At 48.5% G+C, this 24202-nt stretch overlaps 1 protein-coding gene across 1 annotated transcript; it reads right to left on the bottom strand.

Annotated features, from left to right (window-relative positions):
* Positions 1–747: 747 nt before the first annotated feature.
* CSNK1E (casein kinase 1 epsilon) lies at positions 748–24202 on the bottom strand. The gene is made up of 11 exons (XM_064454543.1): positions 23932–24202; positions 19747–19834; positions 13652–13762; positions 13341–13489; positions 12420–12648; positions 5861–6031; positions 4164–4312; positions 3449–3641; positions 3207–3346; positions 2757–2822; positions 748–2230 (listed from the first exon to the last, which is right to left on the bottom strand). The coding sequence occupies exons 2-10, from the start codon at positions 19820–19822 to the stop codon at positions 2790–2792; spliced, it is 1251 nt and encodes a 416-aa protein (XP_064310613.1). The 5' UTR covers positions 19823–19834; positions 23932–24202; the 3' UTR covers positions 748–2230; positions 2757–2789.

Below are 24202 nucleotides of genomic sequence, written 5' to 3'. Positions count from 1 at the left end.
GCAGAGAACAGGCATGGAAGGAATATGCGAAATCACCAAGATCCATCATTTACTCCCAGCACGTGTTTCTGAAAATCAGTTTCAAGAGTTTCATAGAGCCTGCAGGAAATAGGCCTCCCATCTAGATAATGCAGGGATGCGTAACTACAGGAGCAGCTATTTTGAAGTAAATCAGTACTAAAGTTTAGTGATTTATTGCCAGGCATATCAGGCAACCAAAGAAGGAGAAGCCCCAAACAAACCATACCACCACAGGCACCTAAGCAGCAGGTGCTACTTTACAGAGTTTAGCATGTTTGCATCAGGCACAGCACTGTTGACAGGTGCTCAGGGCTGCTGCTCTGACCCCTTCCCCTTCCTCCGTGATTTGAGAATAGAAGCAAGGAAGTACAAAACCCAGGATCCACCTCTGTCAAACTCAGTGCACACCCAAAGCCAGCAGCATGGAAAGATCCCATCCCGCTCCTCCTGAAGACCAGACGCACGGGACGCCAGAGGCTCAAATCCAGGAACCAAGAGATCCCGAATCGGATTTCACAAAGCTCTTGCTGTTCCAAGGCTGCAACTGCAGAGATCAGCTCAGATTTATTTTTAGGCACTCCGGTCCTGTGCCTTTTTTCCAGTAATTCTGAACAAACTTGTTCCTGGAACTCGGGAACAGGTTCGGCTGCAAGACGGTGCTTCCTGCGTGTAAGACGTCACTCCCAGCAAGGATGCCAGGGACGGAAGAAATAACAGATGCTGGCATCACTTTATCATTTTCTACTTTATTACTTCAAATTAACAACCACGATAAAGCTCAAAAAAGTCCAATATTTACACGGAAAAAAGTACAAAATCCCCCCCCAAAGTTCTTCAGGTTTTTTTTTGTTTTTTTAAATTACAAAGTAATAAAAAGTTTTGCTCTTTAATTAAAAAAAAAAGAGAGAGACAGTAAGAGGGGTAAATAAATTAGGAAAAAAATAGGGAGGAAAAATAAGTGTTAAATAGAAAGGATAAAAACAAACAAAACAAAGACTAACCCCACCCTCCCCGCCCTGCCAACAACCCATCGGCTCCACACTACAGTGACAGTGTGTCTGCTACAGGCCATAGGTCGCAGTGGTGATCATTGTGTTTCAAAGCCCCAAGTGCCACAAAGCAGCTTGAGTATTCCTAAATTATACTTAAAAACAAAAGGGGGGGGGGATGGGGGGAGACGGGGGGGAGAGGGCAGGAAGGGGTTGTGCATGTACGGTGGATCTTACTTGGGGTTGCAAGAGGGAAGGAGAGAGCAAGAGCCATTGCTCCGAAAGAACACCGAACTCCAGTTTCTATGTGCCCCTCTCTTCTCCTCAAGTCCCACACTCTCTCCGCAGGAATTAAAACAAGTTTTAATTAAAAAAAATAGAAAAACACGCACAGCCAGACAAAAAATAGACCCTGCTGCAGGGATGGGAAGTGGGTTCTCATCTCCCTGTATTTCAGCCCCAGCCTCCCCACCCTCCACGGGACCAGGTGCCTCTCCATAGAGATCCCTTAGTGTGCGAGGGCCACTTGGATCAGGGAAGTCTGGCACTTCTCCCGACAGCCAAAAACACAACCGCATAGAAGCCACCCGAGGAAAGGAAGCCCGAGTCAATGATTAGGCCATTGCCACAATTCCCCTCACAGCTTAAAATCTGTTTAATGCTTGAGAAATAAATTCTGTTATAATAATAAAAATCAGACTTCCACCATCAAGTGTGGCTGGAATCTGATTCCCTCCTGGCCCACAAGGCTCCTGAAAAGAAGGAAAAAAACCCAACAACAAAAAACCCCAACACCCACCCCCCATCCCTTGCCCTCAGGAAAAAAGGAGAGCAAAAGTTAATTTATATGGCTAGAAACCATATGATTTAAAAGCTTGGTTTTTTTTTTAAAAAAAAAAAAAAAAAGCAGGAGAAAATATCCAAGAAGAAGGAGGGAAAAAAAAAGAGAGAAACCAGGAGCAGAGAGTCAGGAGAGGGAGCTGGGGGGGCAACAGATGTGTTCCCACACGGCTCCCACATCATCAGCTTCTCGGAGGCGCTCGTGCTGGGGACGCAGGCAGCCCTCTCGGAAATGGCTCACACCAGCGCAGGGGCACAGCTCGACTCCTCGTCGTTGGCAAAAAGAAATTCTGTCGGGGGGTTGGTTTTTTTCTTTTTTTTAGGTTTTTTGTTTGTTTTTTGCATTTTTTGTTTTTTAAAAGAAAAATACAGTGAAGACACTAGAAAGAGAAAAGAAAAAGGGAAGAGGACATTAGAAGAAAAGGCTCTTTACAGCATTTCCAATGCAACTGGAGTGTAACAAATCAAATCAGCCCTTTCTTCTACACTTCTGCCAACCCTCAGTTACCTTGTCCAGCTACTGTTGTTTCCTCTGCAAGAGGCACTCTCGCTAGCTGTGCGAAGTCTCGCACACTTGATTACGTGCTCAGCACTCTCATCCCCAACAATATTACACTGCCAGAAAAGCATTCATTAGGAACTAACAAAATGGTTCCCTGGCCCACCACCTTCTCTACCCTCCCCACCCTCCTGTAAAAATGGAAGCTACCTTCACACCCAAGATAATCCATCCCCCCAAGGGTTTGGCAGCCAACCTTACTTTTCTCTCTGAAGCCAAAAACCATCTGAAAGTAAGGGAAAGGGAAAGGAAATGTACTGATCCCCCACAGCAACATCAAAGCCCTAACCTAATCCCTAATGCCAGCAATTCCTTCCTTGGGATCCCAGGCACAAGGACAGGCTCACCTAAGCAAACACTGGTCCAGTGGCAATTGCTCCTCACTTCCCAAGGTGATCAAATGGCACACTTGTCTACAAGAGAAAAAGAACAGGTAAGGCATGGAGAGGAAGAAAAAGCCATGAAGGACACCCAAACAGAGAGGCTGCGCCTTTCTCTCGGGATATTCTCCCTCCCAAGAGTTTACTGTTCCATTTCTCCAAACCCCTGCAGTCTGGAAGACAAGCAGATGAAGGCTTAGTCAGAGCAAAGCAGAGCTAAGACGACCATACTGAGCATGGCCTCCAGAAAACATGTAACTGAAGAGCCAAGGCGTAACCTGGTACCACTCCCCTCACCACCCTGTAGAAGCTTCAGGCACACGTCAGCTCCAGCAGATCAGGCAAAAACTGCTGTTGGGCCCTTAGTCCTACTGTGACATGCAGGCCAAGGCTATGAACACTGCAGCAGGGACTCACCTGTGATGCTGAAATCCGTGACACCTCTTGCCGCCCTGTGAGGTCAGATGAGGAGACGTTGGCAGGAGCTCCTCGGTGTAACCTCATGCTGACCTTCCGCTCCCTGTCCACTCTTGAGATTGCTCTGGGGGATGTGTTTCCTGTTGGTGCAGAGAAACACAAGATGAGAACATCAGTTAATTATTTCAGTTTCCAGCCAATAATGGGGTGGCACCCTCCCCCAGCTCTCCCATCCCACTCACCGGACTGTTGGATTCGGGAGGTGGGGGTGGAGGCCATGGGCTCAGTGACATTGCGAAGACGGTTGGCAGTGGCTCCAGCAGGTGGGCCGGGGGGCAGTGCTCGTGTGGCTGACCCCCGGAGTTGCCCCATCCTCTCTTCTCGCTCATGTTCTCGCCGCTCCCGATCCATATCCTCAGGGTTCCGGGCTGCTCCCTGAGGAGGAGAGAAACCCCATGCCACGCACAGCTGTCAGGCAGGAGAGGCAGCAGCAGCCCCAGACAGAACACACACTGGTGCTCCATCATGCCAAGAAAGCAGAGCTCCATCCCCAAAACATGTTCTTCCCTGTCCCCATCTTCTACTCCACCCAGAGAGGTCCTCATTCTTTTCCATAAAGAAAGAGGAAAGAAAGCATATGGTACTACAGCTGTTATTGCAATCCATGTCTGTGTGTCCCACCTCCACGCATGGTTCTCTCCTGACAAGTTATCTCTACCTACCTATAGCTATAGATCTATTGACACACATGTTCCATCAGACACACTCACTAATACAACAGTAGCTATATACCCCCAGTTAGTACCAACAAACAACTCTGCCTCTTTTCACCAGGTCCTTTCTCAAAGTGGTCACCAGGAGTAAGTACAAACAACAAGCAGGTTCCATCTTTCCCCCCTCATCTCTATGATACAAATCAACCCCTGCTCCTCCAGCCCTTTCCCCACACACACTCACAAATTTAAGCATGTTCCAGTCAAAGACGTAGTCGTAGGAGAAGCCTTGGCGGTGGAAGAGGTTGCGGAAGAGCTGCCGCAGGTACGAGTAGTCAGGTTTGTCATCAAACCTCAGGGAGCGGCAGAAGTTGAGGTATGTCGAGAACTCAGCTGGAGGGAACAGTGAACCGTTGACTGTTGAACACCACCCAACCGCCCTGGTCCCACCACAGAGCCACCACAGCCTTTCAGCAGCAGTGTGCTGGACCAGGATGGCACAAACACAGAGCTCTGTAATGAAAACAGAGCCTGCCAGTTGCAGTGCTTTGGCCACCAAGACCACCCCATCCCTATTTTTACCAGAGGAAATGCTCACACATGTCTCTTCTAGCTGCTTCTCCAAGCAAGAGGTAGCAAGTCACAGAGCCTGCTGAAGCAGAGTAAGAATGCAGGCCTAAAGAACAGATGGAGGTGAGCTTTGGGAAGCTCATCTCAGACCACAGGTCTTCCTAGTTCAGTAGCCTGTCTTAAGCAGTGGCCAGAAGTAGACAGCTACAGTGGAGAAAGACTGGGGCAAGCATGTCTTGACAGCTTCATTTACATTAGCCCAGCTTTCACCTGCTTTCAGCTCAGGGAACTTCCTGATCTGGATGTGGTTGCTTATTATTTAGTAACCCTCAGTGGATCCCTCTTCCACATAGCTGTCCGGTCTTTCCTTGAACTCCTGCAAGCTTTAAGTATCCACAACATCTTCTGGGAAGGAGTTCCACAGGTCTACTACTGGCTGTGTGAAGAATCACATCGTTTTGTTTTGCAGCTAGCGGGAAACAGCTTTGTTTCTCCTCCAATACCTGGGATAACTGGGGCCACCAAAATAATCCGCTCCCATCCAAACTTCTGGAGGCGTAGCAAAGAGTGTAGACTTCTATCACCTCTCTAATCACCTCTTTTCCAGGTTCCAGCAAACTCATTGCTTGTATAGAAATCATCTCACCTCTGATGACCCTTTTGGCCATTTCCTGGACCTTTTTCCAGTTTTACTGCATCCTTGCTGAAATAGTGGGATAGACCAGAGCTGCACAGTGCATACAAGGTGCAACTGGGCCACACGTTTATGCACACTGTTTGGGTTTTCTTTCCTAGTAATTCCTAACACCTGATCCATTCTCCTCAGTGGCCACTAAGCACACAAAGGTGCTGTTTTCACAGAACCATCAATTTTAACTACAACAGCTCATTGGTGAGTGGCACTGGTCCTCTCAGAGACTACTATTCTGCATATGATATGAGGACCAAGCCTCCTCTCTTCTCTCACATATGTTACCCCACGTTTACCTACAGAGAACTGCATTTGCCACTTCATTGCCTGGTTATTTCTGGGATTTGTCACAGCTGGCTCTCATCCTTATCACCCAGTAAAAACTCAGGATCATCAATATACCTTCTCATCTCACTGCCCACCCCCCTTCCCGACTGTTTCTGAGGCACTCTCATGCCCTTCCTAACACAAGGCTTGACTCTCCACAAAAACATGTTTCCCACTTCTGAACCAGAATTGTATCACCACTGGTCTCTTATCCTTCTCATCACAGGTGTCAGCAGCACATCCTGGTCTGGGAGTACCAGGCATCGCCCTTCAGGACTCAAGACTCCATGGGGTTTCAGCAGGAGAGTAAGCCATGCGTCAGACAAGACAGCCATCAAGATCAGAGCACTTACAAGGGTACCCTTTGCAGAGCACCTCGATGGGCGTTGACATCTTCTTCTCACTGATCCTCTCATACTTTTGGCGCTTGGTGGCAGCCTTGAGGCCCTGCCAGGGCAGCGAGCCCAGGTTAAAATACATGAGCACGTAGCCCAGGCTCTCCAGGTCATCACGGCGACTTTGTTCTGTGAGAAGAAGTTACAAAGGGGCAAGGAGTGAGCAGCGACCAACACTGCTTTGGTAATCACACAGCTTTGGAGGTGAATATGGAAGAAGAGAAACAACCCCTCTCTCTCTTCTTTGGTAGATTTCTATGGGTAGACAAACTTGTGGAAGACATTCCAGTACAAATTCCTGAGGGGATGTTCATACTGCAAGAGTTAAAGCGCTCCTCTCCCTATACAGCCCAACCCACTTCATAAGTGAATAATTACTCTGACTACCTCCTCGCTTGGACAAGCCTTAATTCACACAAGAATTCAGTAGCTCAGAAGTGCTGCTGCAACACTGCCTACTTTACTCTTCCCAGTCCCAGAAGAAGGGCACCTATACCTCTCCACCCAGAATGACACTTCCCCCTGGGGATTAGTCATGACAGAGGTAGTCACGGAAAGACGAAGCTAACAGAGGTAAGCCCAACATAGCCCCTTCAAACACATCTTCTAATTAACCTGCTGATACTCTTTACACAGCACAGAAATGAGGAACTAGCGACCCCTTCTTGTGGTAAATGACTTTGTTTATAATTTAGAGAAGCCTAACGTAATACTGTGCAAAGATCCTTCCAGATTGGTGACATTTTTCAATCTGTGGAGGAAAGAGGCATGAATACAGGAGTATACTTTAACAAAAGGTTCCCCTCCAAACAGGGAATGACTGTGTAACTGACATCACTACCAACTATGCTCAGAGCAAGGGTTGCCACTAACATACCATTGTAAGGGCCCACTTTTAGATGCTTATTTATGAAACAAAAAAATTGTTTCTCAAACACAAGCATTCCACATTGAACTTGTTCTCTGGAATGGCCTAGCCATTTTAAGTTTCAACCTAGCTCAAGATGGAGCTGATTCAGAATCTCAGCAACTGAAAACGTTGACTGATCAACTTGCGAAACTTCTCCCAACTCCTCAAACATGTTTAGAAATTCATTATAAATTTTGCCAAGAAGCCCTTGCCCCTTGTTCCCCTCCTAAATTAAACAAACACTTTGGAGAAAGTACTTTACATCTTGAGGAGAACGACAACTTACATAGGTAAGACAGGCAAAATATGGCTTGAGGGAGAGCACAGGGGTAGAGGAATGACTAAAGAGATTCATCTGTTAGGTTAATTTACTACTACAGCACGTTTTGCTGGATTCACTGCCATGTCCCATGTCCTGGAAGATGCTGCATATTATGTATTGGGCTGTAGGTTAGTTCTCAATATCAGTTACATGCTACCACCTGCCCCATTCAAAGGCCAGTAGATTATTACAGCTACCCCTCAGTCTGCCAACTGAGCTGAACCCTGACAAAGGAGCAGCTGTATCAGATCACAGATCTAGATGTCCAGATGTACTGACACAAGCTGTGGGTCACCATGGGCCTTTCTTCCTCCTTTTTGAGTTTGAGAACTAGGGGGCTTGGCAAGTTAAAAAAAAAAAAAAGCACTGTGGTTGCAGAAGAAAAAGAAGGTCTCATCAGTCCATGAGAGGAGAGTGCCTTTGGGTCAAAGCACATGAAATGACACGAAAACACCATGATCGATGACAGGAGTAAAGGAAAAAGCAGGCCTGCAGATCCCCAAGGTGTCTGTCTTTGAACTAACAGAAACAGGAACATTTTTTTGACCTCACTAACTTACTGCCTCAAGTTGCCCACTTTAAAGGGGCTAATACTTCCTAATCTTATCAGGCTGCTGCCAAAGATAACCACACAACTGGCTGGAAGATGCTTAGATGCTATGGAGGGAGCAGGGAAAAGAGATCTACAGTTTTGCATTTGGCCTAAGGCTGGGATATGTGTACTCTCAGAGGGCTACAATTACACACCATGCGTATCAAATAAATAAAACTAAACAATATTTGATAATGACCTACATCCTGAGACAGGAGGAATGTGGAAATGGAGTCAGAACGCACATCCAGGGCCTGAAAGCATAGGAGACGGGGGTAACATCAATCCTGCAGTTTGCCAGCCCTTGACTTATCCATGCTATAGCTGTAAAGCCTGTAACCATGGGTTCCCTATCTAGAGCATAGCGATGCCCCTCAGAGGAGTAGGAAAGAGCAGGGCAGGAACCAGAGGAAGCTACCAAACAAGCAAATCAGTCTTTTAGGAATAAATCAGGATCTTGCTTCCCAAATCTTGCTTGAACTCCACACTGCTTAGGGCAGGCTGGATCACACACCTCCACTTGCATGGAAGAGAGCAGCTTTGAGCACAGCCACCAATCCCATCCAGAACAGGAGATGTTTTGCAAATGTACACCTAGGCACAGTCCTAGTGATCTGAGGAAGGCCAGAATTAGAGACTTGAGGTCAGGGACCCTGAAGTCAGTGGTGAAAGCTACAAGCCCTTACTGGAGGCAACAAGAGAAGTTACAAAACCAAACTGGGCAGCTCACTAATACCCATTCCATGCATGCAAATATACCTTAACTGTGCCTTAACACAGCAATATGATAAAGGATAAACAACTGCAAGTACAACACCTAATTACTAAAATGCTGAATGATAAACGTCTGATTGTGTTGCATCCCTGATGTCCAATATCTTGGGTACATGTGGTCATTGTAGCCCACTTAAATGATTTCAGTGACATTCTATCTATGACAAGCCTGAAGCACCAACATGATGGGTCACAGCTGTCAAGCTACCTCAAAACATTGTAGCTGTCTTTCACCTGTAACCCTAACTACAAGATCCTGCATTAAACCTTGGATGATGGTAAAGAACAACAGTTCCTACATCCCATTTCTTTGTTTCATCTTCAGTTACTATTACAGATCTCCACTTTTTGTTTTATCTGGCCTCATAACAACATCCTCAGGATACTAGATAACATTACAAAGTAAAAGTGGAGTAATTAGAGTTAAAAAAAAAAGTTCACCTCTACACACCAAAGAAACATTACTTAATATCACTACTTTCCACCTTTAGAAGCTTGACAATCATTGACTAACTCTTACAGCATCCCTGGGATGCAGGCAAAGAAGAAAAAATAACCAAAACAGTAACACCCTAACAAAAAAAACACCAAACCTCACTTCACAGTTTGAAAAGAGAAACACAAGTGACTTGAACGCATGCCCAGAGCAAGTCAGTCCAGAAGCAAGATTACAGTCATGACCTATGACACCACACCACACTTCCTCTCTCCATTTTATTGCAGCTTCTCAGCTCTCCTACAATACTTGGGGGGCTGCTACTTTTATAAGACACTCATCCTCCTCTCCCTCCCTCCCAAACCCCCTTCCAATAGAAAACAGGAAGTTGCCTCCTGACACAACCCAGGATGGCATCTCAAACCCACCCCTCTCTGCAAGCAATCTCCTGCCGGTTCTCTCCCACTCCCAGGGAGGTTCCCAGCCAGCCCACACCCTCACTCCCTTCCCAAAGCAGGGTCCTCAGAAGGAGCTGAGTCAGGGGTGAGTAGCAGGACAGTGAGTTACCTGGGGACAACATGCTTGGGCAAAGACAGGAGATTGAGGACTGGTTGCCCTGGACACAAGGTTCACGACAAAACTTGTTTCTTTGCAGTCTGAAGTGCCCCCTGGTCCCCCAGGACAGTGCTTCCCTCTACCAATCCTACCCCAAGTGATGCTGTTCCCATGCACAACTCCCTAGAAATCTGCTGTGACTGCAGCCAGCCCAGCTGCATGCAGTCTTAACCAAGCAATGTTTCCCTGACTACATACTCAGATCTGATTTTGCACATGCTGGGACTACACTTCCCCTTTCTCTCTCCACTGCATGGCAACAACCTTTAAAACCCCACAGAAATCTGGAATGGGTGACACGAGGGCAGGGCGATCTGAAGAACTTTATGATCTGCACAGCCTACGCTGTTGTCATCTAGGACATGTGCTTGGGGAGGAACCGCCCCCACCCCCAGCCTCCTGTTATCCAGACAGAGCCCACCAGGCTTCTTCCAAGACTGTCTCCTGGGCACCCCTATTTCAGACTTTACAAGATCCAGAGGGTGCAAGGGACTCTCATCCCCAGAGCATGTGAAAATTGACTGGAATGCATGAACCAAAGCCTGCACAGTCCAATGACTCCCCCAACAGCAAGTCTCCAGCTGTGGAAACCCTCCCCGATCTCGCCTCCTACTTTTTCCCTGCAGTCACTGGGAAAAGAATGTGTTTCCTCCAGACATCGGAATGCCCAACCCTTAGCTTGCACATTCAGATAAAGGCATTTATTCATTTGCTATTCCCGTCACACGAATACCCCAGCACCTGGTTCCTTCCCTCTCCCTAAACCACATTAATGTAACATTAAGACAGAGAATTTAGTCTCTGAAAAGTCAAAAAATTCAGAGTAACGGTTCCCATGGCAATGCTGCTAACTCACAAACGTGTCTGTCATATACCCTGTGGCAAGGTCTTGAGAAACAAGAACTCCAGCTGCAACCCCGACACCCCTATCCCCTTTCCTCCAGGCAAGTCAATGTAACCTTTATGCCATTCAGGGGAACAATCTGCAACGTGGAGATAATACACCCAAGACCTGTTGCACAGAGTAACTCACACCCAGACTTTCCCAAAGCAAAGGGCATGAAGAGAGCAACGGCTGTGCTCGGACCAATGGCATATGCAATTTGCCCTTGGATTACTGTTCAGACATTGTTTGTTCATCCTGATACACAAGACAAGCACCAGCAATAAAGGGCTAAGTTGGGGTCAGATAAATAATAAAGTCCTTCAAAAAAATAAAACCAACCCCACAACCAGACATTAGCCTCTCGTGATCAGTTCAGACAGAGCAGGCACACACAAAAGAATCAACAGACATAGTAGTGAGAATTATTTTGTGCATGTGTCCTTGTGGCAGTTACCATGGCTGTGGAAATCTTGACTGAGAATTCAATGGAGACTCAGTTATATATAAGCAGGTCAAGCCAAAATACAGAAGACCAACTCGGAAAGCTCTACAAGAACTATTTTTACTACATGGAAGAGGTCAGGAGATCACAGCCCACTCTCAACACACAACAGTCCCTATTTCAATATAAATAAAGCATTTTCAGTCTACCATTATACAGTATTAAGCAAGGAGGACACTGGGAAACTGCTTTATTTTCTGCAGGTCAAGTCTTGACTCCAGATTTCTGAGAAATGTTCAAGAGGGGAGAACGGGAAGCTTCCCCTAGGAAAAATGAGGACATGAAATCCTGTGGAAGCTGTTAGTTTAAAAGGTTTTGAGTTCCTTGCTCTGATTTTCCAATTCCCAGCTTATACATTTCAGAATAAGGTCTCCCAGAGATAAACTGAGATGCGAGCACAGGAACTAAAGCTTCAGTGTTTCTGCTCTTTGGATTTGCCAACCAGTAGTAGAACTGAGTCAGCCTGCTCAGAATGGACCCTACAGTAACTAAGAAACTCTCATACTGTAGACAAAGTTTAGCCCAAGCAGGGCAAAAATGTCACACACCAGAGAAAATTATCTGGTCAGGGAATGGAAGAGAAACTGCAAGAGGTTTTCACCTCTGTTCCTCACAGCAAGCAGGTGTTGTGCATCAGGGGCTCATTCCCAGGACAAGAGTTTGGGCAGCTTCAGGAGGTTTAAGTGCAGTGGGTACTAACCTGCACAACATTTTTACAAAACCTGGGATGATGGCCATCACCAGTGTAAGACCTGGCTGAACCCTCAGCACTCTTTCCCAGCCTAGTTTTAACCCCACAGTACTAGCCACAGACACTAAGGACAGAGCCCTACCTCCCTAAAGCTGCCTCAATCTCTCTTAGTGGTGAATGGGGCAGTGTGGTTCACCAACACACACATATTTTGAAGGCCCATGACAGCCAATCTTCAGTCACAAAACCTGGATGTCCAGGCAGTAGGAAGCCTCCCCTCATTTCAGTTTCTTGTACATTTCCAGCACATGGCTGTTCCCATCCTTGGTGGTGGGTAACAGGAGCATTACCATATCGCAGCAGGCCTGCATCCTCCAGCTCTGACAGCTACAGAATAATCACTGATGAAGGCACTCAGGAGTCAACAAGAGAAGTTTCAATTGCACATATCCCTAAAGGCTCAGTGCCTGTGAACATCTCCTTTACATATCTAATCAGCCTGCAAAAATTGTGCAAGGTAGAGTTAGTAGCAGTAAAGTCAGGAAGGTCACAGCCCTACTGCTGAAATAGGGCCTCACTGTACTGAGCAGCGCACATATACCAGTAGACAATTCAGGAGCTCAGAGTGCCACAAAATACAGGCATGATAACACAGGTGTAGCAGTGAAGTTATTCACCCGCCATCTCAACAGAGGTCAGCAACAGAGCTAGGCAGAGAACCCAACCCTCTCCTTCTGGGACACACTACCTCCCCTGGAAAGCCCCACCAAGAGTCAAAAGCAGGCTCACCGATTCCCAGGTGGGTGTTGATAGAGGCATAACGGGCTGTGCCAGTCAGATTCTTGTTTTCCCGGTAAGGGATGTGCTGGTGGGTCCGGGCATCTCGGTACTTCTTGGCCAAACCAAAATCAATGATGTATACTAGGTTGCCTTTTTTGCCGAGGCCCATAAGGAAGTTGTCTGGCTTCACATCCCGGTGGATGAAGTTCTTGGAATGAATGTACTCAATACGGCTTATCTGGAGGTGGGTGAGTAAACAAATAAATAGTGAGACAAGCAAGAAGGTAACATATCAAAACTGCATCTGTTAAAAAAAGTACCATGTCCAGGAATTTGGTCTGTCAGAGCAGGGAAAGGGACATTTTGCAGAGAATATCAGAAATGACAGGCAAGAAAAAAAAGACATCCTCTGGAGGCAGAAGGATCTGGAGATGAAGAATGGAGATGGAATTCCACCCTGCACACCAGCCCAGTCCTCCATCTGGGGAGGTCACTATTAGCACCACAAAGGACAGGAGGCAAGCTTGTATGGACTAAAACTTTAAGCTTCAGTACTGACACCAGTCAACTTTCAAACTTAGCCAGGCTGGGAAAGGAGAGGGTCCAGAACAGCTAAGAGTCTTAAACCCAGGGCACAGGCAGCTGAGTCAAGATAGGTAGCAATGCCAGTCATTCATCACACAGGCAAAAGCATCTATGCACACAACGCTAATACAGGGTGAGCAGCAGGGGAAAGAAGAAGGGATGGCAATCAAGAAAAGCCAGCAGTGCCTAGGTTCCAGGCCCCCAGCTTCATCAAGAAATAGAAAGCTGGCAGCCACTTGCTGCTAAATGAAAAAAGCCTGGGATATAGCAGTTCTTGAGCAGAGGGGGGTTGGGGGAAAGGCATGGAAAAGGAGAGTAGGCACAAATGCTTCAGAGGAAACTCACCATCTGGTCTGCCAGGAGCAGAACTGTCTTGAGACTAAATTTGCGGGAACAGAAGTTGAAGAGATCTTCCAGGCTGGGCCCCAAGAGCTCCATCACCATCACATTATAGTCCCCCTCTGCTCCACACCACTTAATGGAGGGGATACCCACTGGGGAAAGAGAAAGATTAAGCCCACAGAACAGAGGAAAACTGCTGCATCCCCTGCTGAGAAGATCGTATGTAACACCAAATCATTTCCTTTCTAAGGCCCTCCAGAATAATTTCCTTCTTCAACCACTCCCCCGGCCCCATCCTTTCCTCCCCATCTCACCTCCTCCTTGCATCATCTTGTAGAACTTGCTTTCAATGTGGAGCTGGGGATGCTTAGTTTTGACACATTCCAGTTTGATGGCCACCTCTTCACCAGTTGCAATATTGGCTCCTGCATAGGAATGAGGGCAAAATGAAGATTGTGCAAGCTCCCACTAAGCTAAACACTTTTAACAAGACCCATACAGATGCCAAAACCTTCAGCTTTGCCCTGAAATTTATTCTCCATGACAGAAATGAGATTCAGCCACTTGAACTTCATACAGTTTCCAGCACTGGCATTTGCAAAGGCAAGCCCAGAGGAAGGCACATGAATAGGATCTGATCTGATCCTGCAGCCAGGCTAGAACAACAATCCCACAACATGCTAACTGCCTTGTTAACTCAAAAAGCGTCAGACTTTCGGAGGTCAATCTGAATGTATCACCAGTACCTAAACTCAGTGGAAGTTTTAGCTGTCCCTGATCATATACCTAAACCCTGAACCCAAGCCAACCCCACAGGCAGCGATATGGAGTACCTCTTCCCCAACAAAATTACTGGTTACCTCAGGTACATCATTTCAGAGATAATTAGTTCAGGAGGAGACATTGCTAACATTCCCAGCTACCTCTGGTTTCTCCACAGCCCTGACCTGCTCAATACAGACAATTCCCAGATCTCCAGCTTCTCCCTCTCCTGAGGACTTTAATAATACCTTTATCTTTTGCCAACACAGAAACATTTGCTATAACCTAAATTAGAAGGGAAGAAACAAACTGAATCCAGTACTGAATTAAGCTACTCAGATGCCTTTGTTGAAGGTATTGCTAGACAGTTTGCGATGACACAAAACCACCACCCATGCCCTTCTTTCTGAAAAGAATTGAGCTGCCAGCCACAAAAGCCAGCACTCTGGTCCCAAAGTGCCCTGTCCAAGGAAGAACAGGCTGGTCTTTCTCTCATACTAGCTGAGAGGATTCCAGATGTTTCGAATCATCCTAAAATGGAAAGAATTAAGATCTATACACAGGTCACAGGAATGACACTCAAGACTTGCTTTTCTCTACTCCCCATCCCGTGCCTGCCTCACACACAGTCAAGCCCTTTCTTGTATCTGGAACTATTAGAAGCTGCACTCAAAACATAAATCAGAGAGCAGCTCTGATCATGAGCAGCTTATGAACACTGTCATAAAACAAACTACTCCAGAACATGCTGCCAAACATGAGCTGGAGTCAAAGGTGATGTTCTGTAGATATTCCATAGCTTGGTTTCATAGGTCTGGCTAATTTGTGCCTCCTGATACCTGTGATAAGACATTCAGAGTCCACAAGGACAGCTGCAGATAGATCTCTCCATCCATCCTCTTTCACGCACCACCTCCAGAGCCAGGGACCAAAGAGAAAAAGGAAATGTTCACACAACTGGATCTTGTCTTCCCATGGACCTTAAGGAGATCCATCTCCTGTTGAAGAGTTCTAGCTTGTGCACAAAGTTAGCCTGCTAGCAAAAAGATGTCATCTAGATACAACAGCGTCAGGTCGAGACAGACAAGCTGCTAGGAATTTGTAAGAGAGGAACAAAAACAATTGGGGCCTAGAGGGATTGATTTACTAAGAAAGATTAAAAGAGCTAAATATGTAACATAGACAAGAGATGCAACTAAGAAGGGTGGGGAGGAAGAATGGGGCATGACAACAGTCCGCAAATATTTGAAGGCTGTAAACACTAAGGAGGGAGAGGAATTATTTAGGGTGCTCTGAGGGAGGGGAAGGATGAGCAATGGGATGAATTTAATAAGGGTTTTTACTCAAGAGCCAGGAGATGGGAAAGAGAAAGCGCCATCCTCAGAGCTAGAGCCATTTGTCCAATGGTTACTTTTGGAAAGGTGCTGACGTGTTCCGCTTTAAAACTGCTGGCCAGCAAAGTAAGTCTGTACATTCATTCCCTTCAGTCCACCACTGGACCCTTCTTACAAGCATCAGGAGTGCAAGCAGGAAAAGAGCAGAAAAAGGGGCTCAAATCTCAATAAGAACGTGGCCCTGGAGCAGTATCTACCTTTTAAATTCAATCACTGGCCCTCATTCAGCATAAGAACACCCAGAACATCCAAATAGGTAAAAGCGCTTCCTTCCCTTCTCTCTTCCCCCTGCCTTTGTAAAGACTTTCCTCCAAATGCTCTGCAGCAGCTCCCTTGTCCATCCCCTGGGGGAATTATTCCCTCTCCTAGTCCATCTGCTGACACACACACAATGATAAGTCTCCTCACTTTTGGCAGCAGCAGCATTAGCATTTCGAATGAACCCTACTCCCTGAAGTTGATCAGGGGAAAGATGAATGAGTTTTCATCACCACATTACTGTGTGTGTTTAGGAAGATGATGATACATCCATCTACTAGGCTGTCTGCAGGTGGGGAGTGTTATCTGCGAGCACGTAAAGCAGGAAAAGGGAAAGGAGGGGTAAGCATCAAGAAAACTGAGATTCTGCAAAATGTGAATACGCTATTCAAGTGGTCGATATGGGTATCAACCCCATACTCGCCATAGACCAAACACAGGTGTTAGTCTCTTAGAAAACGCAGAAACAATACTGTGGCCTGGCACTGCAGAGGTAGGACCAACTGGACCTAATGAGGAGCTATTCTTTGCTGAGGGGGTCACTGCCTGAACACTTGGGCTTGCCCCCTCCCCAAACCCCCATATGTCTTCAGGTTGCTCCCTCTACCATTTTTTGGCTAGAGATCTACCCAGACTGAGACCATCACAAGCAAGGAAGGAATTCAAGGGCAGGAGCCTCTACGATCCTTTGTTCCACACTTACAACCACCATCTTTTTTAAAGATACAAGTACAAAAGCAACAGTTCTCTGCTCCCTCTCCAGACTGGAAAGCACCACGTTTCAGACAAACGCAGCAGAGCCTGCCTAGCTTCAGCCACTCGAGAGACGTATGTAGGATTGGGGATAATTCCTAACATCCACCCCCAGTCTCGCTCCGCTGTGGGGGCTGCACAAATTCAACTCATTCATCAGGAGCTATTTGAAACGGGGCCCCAGGGACATCGGATGTCACCGGCTAAACAGGATCTCTTCGGCGTGAAAGCCTTGCTGCATGTCTGATACAATAAACACCGCCCTCCTTGCGCATCGGGCAAGCCAACAGCCACACCCCCCGACTCTCCCTACCACCCGCTCCCCTCTCCCCAGCTTGGCACAGGAAGAATGGAGGGCTGAGAACAGATGGAAGAAGTCAGATAGGGCGAGAGAGAGTTAACAGGCCAGGAAACAAAGGGAAGGCACTCCCCTCCCAGCAAGGGAGGAGCCTGCCACCAGGAACTGTCCCTAGCCAGCGCAGGTCCCAGCATGCTTTGTCTGCCCTACCTTCCCCAGCTCCTCACCAACTCCAAAGTCCCCTTCAGTGTACCCGGGCCCCAACAATCCCTACCACATCCAGCAACCCTGCCCTGCCTCTTGGCCAATACCTCTGACAAAGCACCTCTCCTCCAGCAGCCCAAAGGTCTCAGCAGTTCCTCCGAAAACTGCGTTTTGCTCTTCTGAGTGAGCAGTTTTAGAGGCAAACAGGGTAGCCAAGGCCCAGGGCAGACAGATCTCATTTCCCACTCTGCCGAGCCAACACTGGGGAAATCACTGCATAGCATATCCACCCCCCAAAGTAGAGCATGGAAGCAAGGCATTGTGCTTCAAGCCCCAGTCTGGGATTAACAGGAGTCCATCCTTTGTGTGTGCCCACGTGGAAACTCAAGTTTCCTTCTGACAGAAAACCCACACGCAAACCCCAAAGAGCGCAGCACGCAGCACCCATTGGCTACCAAGTGGTTGAAGGCACTAACATCCTGAGAGGGAGAGGCTGAGAACAAACCATACAACCATGCTCGCCTTCAGAGACAGACAGGGCTTGTCTGTCTCTGCTCCATCTCCACATCATCATCAAGAGAGAACTGCGAGGTGACTCTGGTGCAGCAGAGAAGTCCTCGTGAATGAGTCCCTCTGTCTGCAGAGCAGACCGTGAGAGGATAACATGAGCACAAGCGTCCTCCAGACGCACCATCAGAGACAAAATGCCCCGATCCCTCCAGGCTGGGGAGTCACCCAGGCTCCATGAAGTCTCGCTATCACTGCTTCAAAACACGCTGGCTTGCACCTCAATGAACATCACAAGGGCTTTGATACTGCATTCACGTAACTTGGTTGAACTCAGCAGTTGGAAGCATCCCGCTGTGTTCACCACGCTAGGGCACTGGGGCTTCCTCTACCTCTCACATTTTTGGTTCTGTTTGGTTACAGGCAAGGCAGGCACAAACCCTTCACCAGAGCCTGTGTCTTCCATGCCCTCTTTGCAGAGTTGGATGACCTGTTATGTGATGCAGAGGCCTTTCAATTCATTACCTCCCTTTTTTCTCCACACACTTCCCAGATGCTTTACAAGATCCTGACAACTTCTACTGTCATAGCGAAGGTCTGGAAGGCCTCAAGTCCTAGCATAGGTGGAAAATGCTGTGTCCAGGCTATCACCCCTCAACCCCTAGCACCTGGGAATTGAAAGCACCGTCATCTGAGACACTAACTGGCTGGAGGGCCACAGAGGAGTGACATACAGAAGCAGGCTATAGTGAAGGTAGCACATGGTGGAACTGGGATCCCAGATCCATCATTTACCATCTTTGTGCTTTGGATAAAGATGGCAACAAAGCCTGTTACTGATGATTCCCACAGGGTACTTCATCAAGAGAGGCTGCCAACACCAATCAAGAGAGAATAATAAAGCAAGAGGGAACTGGAGATAAAAGCCAGAGGTAGAAAACACAAGGTAATTCACAAACACGGGGAAAAAATAATCTGAACTAGAGGTATTCAGCAAAAGGAACTCAGGGAGGGATGGGAGGATGTTGCAGAATCTAGAAGACATCTCCTACAACACAGCTGACAGTGCACTAAGGCCAATTCTGCAACCCAATACAGTGGCGGTGATGGGGGAAGCCAAGGAGGCCCAAAGCAGCCTATGCAGAGGCATCACATTACAGATCATTCAAGGGTAGCCCTTTGCTGCCCAGCACTGGAGATACCACACCTCAAATGCTGTGTAGGCTCCGAGCTGCTCAGCAGATGGATAAACTGGGAAAAAACTGAAGGAGCAGCAAGACTGAGGAGTGGCGGATGTACTGGGAAGCAAAACAAAATTCAGCTGAGGAAATTAACAGTCAAGGAGCATATGATGACCATCTGTAAGTACCCAAAGGGTGCAAACACCAAGAAGGAAGAAGACAATCATTCTGCTGGCCTGCAGGACTACAGCTAAACAGGTAGCGGTGAGAACTAGACAACAGGTAAAGCCACACCAGCGCTCATGGAGGGATCAGTCAGGCTACTGGGTAGTCTCACTGCTCCAGCCTCACGCAGTTTGAGAAAAAAACATGGGCAGGCAAAGCATCAGGGGACATATCTACACATCATCATGCTGGCTTGGAAGAACTTCTCCCCAAGCAACCTGGTGTGGTAACAGGAAATCCAGCATCTCAAGGACTCTCTCCACTGAGCTCCCAGCTCAGGTCATTCCAGACATTAGCTCTAAATCCCGTTACAGATCTAACAGATCTAGGCCCCAGGACTTTAACCAGGCAAGCCTCTCTGACCTGATTTACACCTCAGATCTCTCTCACAGGTGCTGGACCCCCTCTTCCACTACCAATCTTCCCAAAACTTTATTCCTTCTACCCTGAAGAAACAGCCATCTCCTCCCTTTCCACCACCCACTCTGTAAAGAATTTATACACACACACCCCCAAGCTCAAGAAAAGGAAGCAACAGAGCTGGAGTAGGGTGTATGACAAATGTGCCCTGAATAGCCCAAATCTAAATCAGTCTGATCAACCACCACTGTCTCTCCAATACCTGCGAGGCAAAGCTGAGCTCATCCCAATTTCTTTCATCAGAAGAACAGCAGCAACCAGCCGTATTCCTTCAAGCTCTTTCTCTCCACCACCTCCAACCTTACATGGTGACCACATATATCAACAGGCAAGAAAAACAACCCCAAAACAATGACGCAGTTGAGAAAAACAACCTTGCAGGTGGAAGGACAGAGACTCACACTCACCTAGATAAATGTCTCCAAACGAACCGCTACCAATCTTTCTGCCCAGACGGTATTTGTTCCCCACTCGAAGCTCCATGGTTCAGTCGTGCTGAGAAAAGAAGCACAGAAAGCACAGCGTCAGAGCAGAAACAGGAAGTGATTCATGTAAGGCTACAGAAGAGACCTCGCCACTTCACCCAGAGACTGGGTAGTTTTTGATCTTGAAATACTTCACTTTCTACATGGCCTCTATCACCTCTCCTGATCTCCTGGATGTCCAGGGACAGCATGAACTAGAAACACTCCAGGAACATGACCCTTTCAAGCATGTTTTCCACATTCCCATTATGGGAGCAAAGAAGGATTGAATCTCTTCCCCACCATTTTGTTCAGAGACTGGGAAGGGGCAGGAAATCCCTTCTAAGAAGGTTTCAGTGGGATCATTTCACACTACTACTCAAGAGAGATGGCACTGCTCCTTGTAACTTACAGTACCTGGCACCACGACAGTGGTTAACCTCATGAGACACCGGAAGGGATAGGCATAATAAACCCTATGAGAAGAAGTGCTCTCTGGCCCAGCCCTACACCAGCACCTCAGTGGTGGTGAAGCACAGGACCCAAGGGCTGCAAGCAACAAGACAGACTGCCAGGAGCAAGCGACTCAATTGCCCCTAGGCAGGGGCAGCACAGAGGAGGAGGGGAGGAGACATGTTGCTGAACTGAACCCTGCGAGGTGTGCTCTTTACTAGGAACACCATTTGCTTATCTGCACACACTTCTGCTGATGGGATCACAGCCTCTTTCGGTCTACCTGAGCCTCTCTGTCTCTGTTGCCTACTCAGATGTGCCAGCTGCTTGTTATTAGCAGCTCAGGCCTTTCCTCATCCCTTTACCTGAGGTGATTACCTAACCCTTTGACCTGCTATACCCCATTGACATGCCCAGGCCTAGCCTACTCATCTTCCACAGAAAACGAACTAGGTGGAAGGACCACAGCCACAGAGTTTGTTCTCCCTGTCAACCTCAACTTCTGCTGCAAACAGCTTGGCCAAACACAGTTCCAGCAGTTCCCCTCTTAACAGCCCCTTTTCCCTCACTCCTTCCATGGCCACCAACTTATTCTAGGAACTGTGACTCTTTGCAAGACAGCCAACGTGGCTCCTTTTAGAGGGATTTGCCACACTCCTAATTTATGCAATGCCATGTTATTAGCATACAAAATGCAGACACTGAGCCTGTTGGGGACAGGAAAGGTGAGGAATGATTCATGTTTTCACAAGTAAGTGAGGAACTTTCCCTTGCTGGAGCTCAGTGGGAAGGAAGCATCACCGAAGGAAAGAAGGGAGGAATGGCCTTGTGAGACACAAGCACAAAAAAAAGTAATCCCAGCTACAGGATTCTGGGCATACTATAAACCCAGAGCTGCTTCTCCTGCCCCAGGAGATGGGATTACAGAAAGAGGAATATACGGGCTGCAGAGACATACAGGGAAATAATCCTATCAAGGCATTCAGGGGACATTGTGAACCCTGAAAGCAGAGCTCCAGTCACCAGCAACCACACACAAAACACTCAGAGGTGGAGTCCCCTCACCTAGTATTTACTTATGCGTGTGGATTTCTGTGCATCTAAAGTCTACAAAACCCTGTGGCTATTTCTGACTTTCTCACTACAAGGAATGTAGGCAGAGCCTTGGGAACCCAACCAGGAGGCAGGCGTACCTGGGTGAGGGCGCAGCAAACAGACATGATTTTTATCCGCTGCCTGCTGTTCTGTAAAACCACATTAACATACACCAACTTGCTTACACTCCTATTCTAATAAACGATCAAAGGTCTACGTCCCCAGGAACCCGTGACGCCACCGTCAAGAAGACAGCTCTCAAACCTCCCTCCTTCATGGCCGTGTTTGCCCAGACCAGTGAACTCTGAGCACTTCCACACAAGTCCAACTCCCAGCTGCAAAGAAGCACGGCCGAGCCAGCTGCAGAGGCTGGGCAATAGGTCCCAGTGGGGCTCCACACCAGGGCACAACGGTTGCTGCTCCGCAACACCACAGTCCCAAGCCTAAATTTGGTCCCACCCTTCTGGGACAGGCAGAAGCCAGGTTAAGAAGGGTTTCTCACACAGCTAGGCAGCAGCCCTTCTGGCTGATTAAGCAACAGGCTCCAAAGGGGAATCTAAAAAATGCTCCGGGGCAAGGGGGTGGAAGCGGGAAGCAGGATAATAAGAGTGAAAAATCATGGTCTTGCACAGCTGTCATTTTGCCTTATCTCCCCCCCACCCCACCACACACACAAGTGTGCTTAGAAAACCTGGGTGGAGGATAGCCAGAGAGCAACAGCCTGGACTCATGGTAAGGGGAGTGGGCAGGACACACACATCCCACCCCCCAACAACTGCTCCAGGAGTTCAAACACCTACGACATTTGCTTCTACTTCATATGCATACCCCCTTATCCTCTAATCTTTGGGTCTACTATTACAAGAAGAAGAAAGAAAATTTTACATGTAATATTTATATTATATATAAAATTTAATATAACCATCTAGATATAATTTATACCGGTAAAATTTAAAAAGCCACCCCTCCCTTCCCTCCCCCCATCAGGCTTATCCCCCCCACCATGCCACCCTTCCTGCACTCTCCAGCATTCCCAGGGGGTGCAGGGCAATCATTGAGTTAAACCATTTAGTTTTCCATAAGGGATTAACACACATACAACCTCAAAGCAAGTGTGTGCTCTGCATGAGCACTTGCATACGTGAATATCCAACATTACACAGACACCTACAATATACTACACAGCCTCAAAAAAAAAGAAATTACTATCCAGCCGCCAGCGCTGCTTCCCCCCCCACACACACCATTTTGCACCAATCCCCTTTTATATAATATAAAATACCCACATACAGGCACAAAGGCCATTATATAAACACACGATAGAGTTGATCTCGCTCTGCTGTGCCAGCAAGATGCAGGGACCATCTCGGGGGGGGGGGGGGGGGGGGGACAGGGAAGACACACACACGACAGGGACAGGAGGGCCACCTCAGCCCCACCTGAGGGGGTCGGGAGCGAGAAGATGCCCTGGCTAGCAAAGGCCACGCAAAACCAAACCCACGGATCCATAATGGAGGCTGCCGAGCCCAGTACTGCTCCGGCTTCCAGTGGAAGTGTAGGGAGTAGGGGCTGCTTTGCCCACAGACCATAAAGGCTTTACATGGCTTTTTGTGTGTGTGTGTGTGCGTGTGTGTGTGAACGGAATAAAGGAAGACGCTAGCAAAACAACAATTTGAACTGTCTTTAAAAAAAAAAGGAAGAAAAAAAAGAGAAAAATTACATTTTGATTGAAATGCAAAACATCAACACCCCCCACCCCGACCCTTTCACACTTACGAAAAGGAGAAGATCTAGCAGCAAACGAGATGGGGGGAGAGAAACCCCACATACAGAGCATTTGGACTACATTTGAGGAAGAAATAGCCACAACAGGAAAACGGGGAGGGGGGGCACACGACACGAACGAACAAAAAAATAATAATAAATATGTCCCTTACACCCCCACCCCCTACAGGCAAAACACTACGCGAAGACAACCTTACCCGGGCTGTTATTTTTCCGGGTAGGTAACAAAAAGCAGCCACCCCCGGGAACGGCGCTCAACTTCTCCTCGTGTCCCCCCCGCCTCACTGCCGGCCGCGGACCCCCGCCCCTCCCGCCCCCCACAAAAGGGAACACCGAGCCCCACAAACGCCCACCCCCCCCTCCAAACGCAGACCCCCCCCAGAACAGGCGATGAGACAAGGAGCATCAGTGAGCGGGAGGGATGGGGGGTTAAATCACGCAGGGGTCTGCCCCCCGCGGAGACCCCCCGCAGCCCCACGCCGAGAACGGCACAGCACCCCCTTCCCGCTCGCCCCGGCCCCGCCGGCAGGCAGGGCCCCGGCAGAGGAAGAAGGGGAAGAGAGGGGAGCCCCCCCTCACCAAATCCACCGCCACCGTGGGGGCGACCCCTTCCCCGCACCCCCACAAAGGGGCTTTTGTCCCCCGCCTCCCCCGCCCCCCCGGCCCGGCGCATCGCGCCCTGCCCTCCCCTCCCCCGCCCCCTCCCCCTCCCTCCGCGCACACAAAGAGCCGGAGGGGCCGCCTTTCCCCCGGGGTTTGCGCCCCAAGATGGAGGCGGGCGCCCCCCATACCCACCCTGGCGGGAAGGGGGCCGTGTGGGGCTGCTGCTCCGCCGGCTGTCAGGGGGCCAGGCGGCCGCGGCGGGAAGGATGACGGAGGATTGGGGAGGGCTGGTGGCGGCCGTGCACGGCGCGTCCCTCCTTCGCTCGGCTCGGCTCAGCGCGGCGCGGCGCTGCCTGCCGCCTCCCGCCCGCTCGCCGTCCCCTCCAGCCGGCGTGTGCTCGGCACAGCCCGGCGCTCACCCAGTTTCCATTGAGCCCCGGAGCCAAACCCACTGATGTCACCC

This window comes from Phalacrocorax carbo, chromosome 1, assembly GCF_963921805.1.
Source record: "Phalacrocorax carbo chromosome 1, bPhaCar2.1, whole genome shotgun sequence".
Taxonomy (NCBI): domain Eukaryota; kingdom Metazoa; phylum Chordata; class Aves; order Suliformes; family Phalacrocoracidae; genus Phalacrocorax; species Phalacrocorax carbo.
This window is presented reverse-complemented; position numbering and strand designations above follow the sequence as displayed.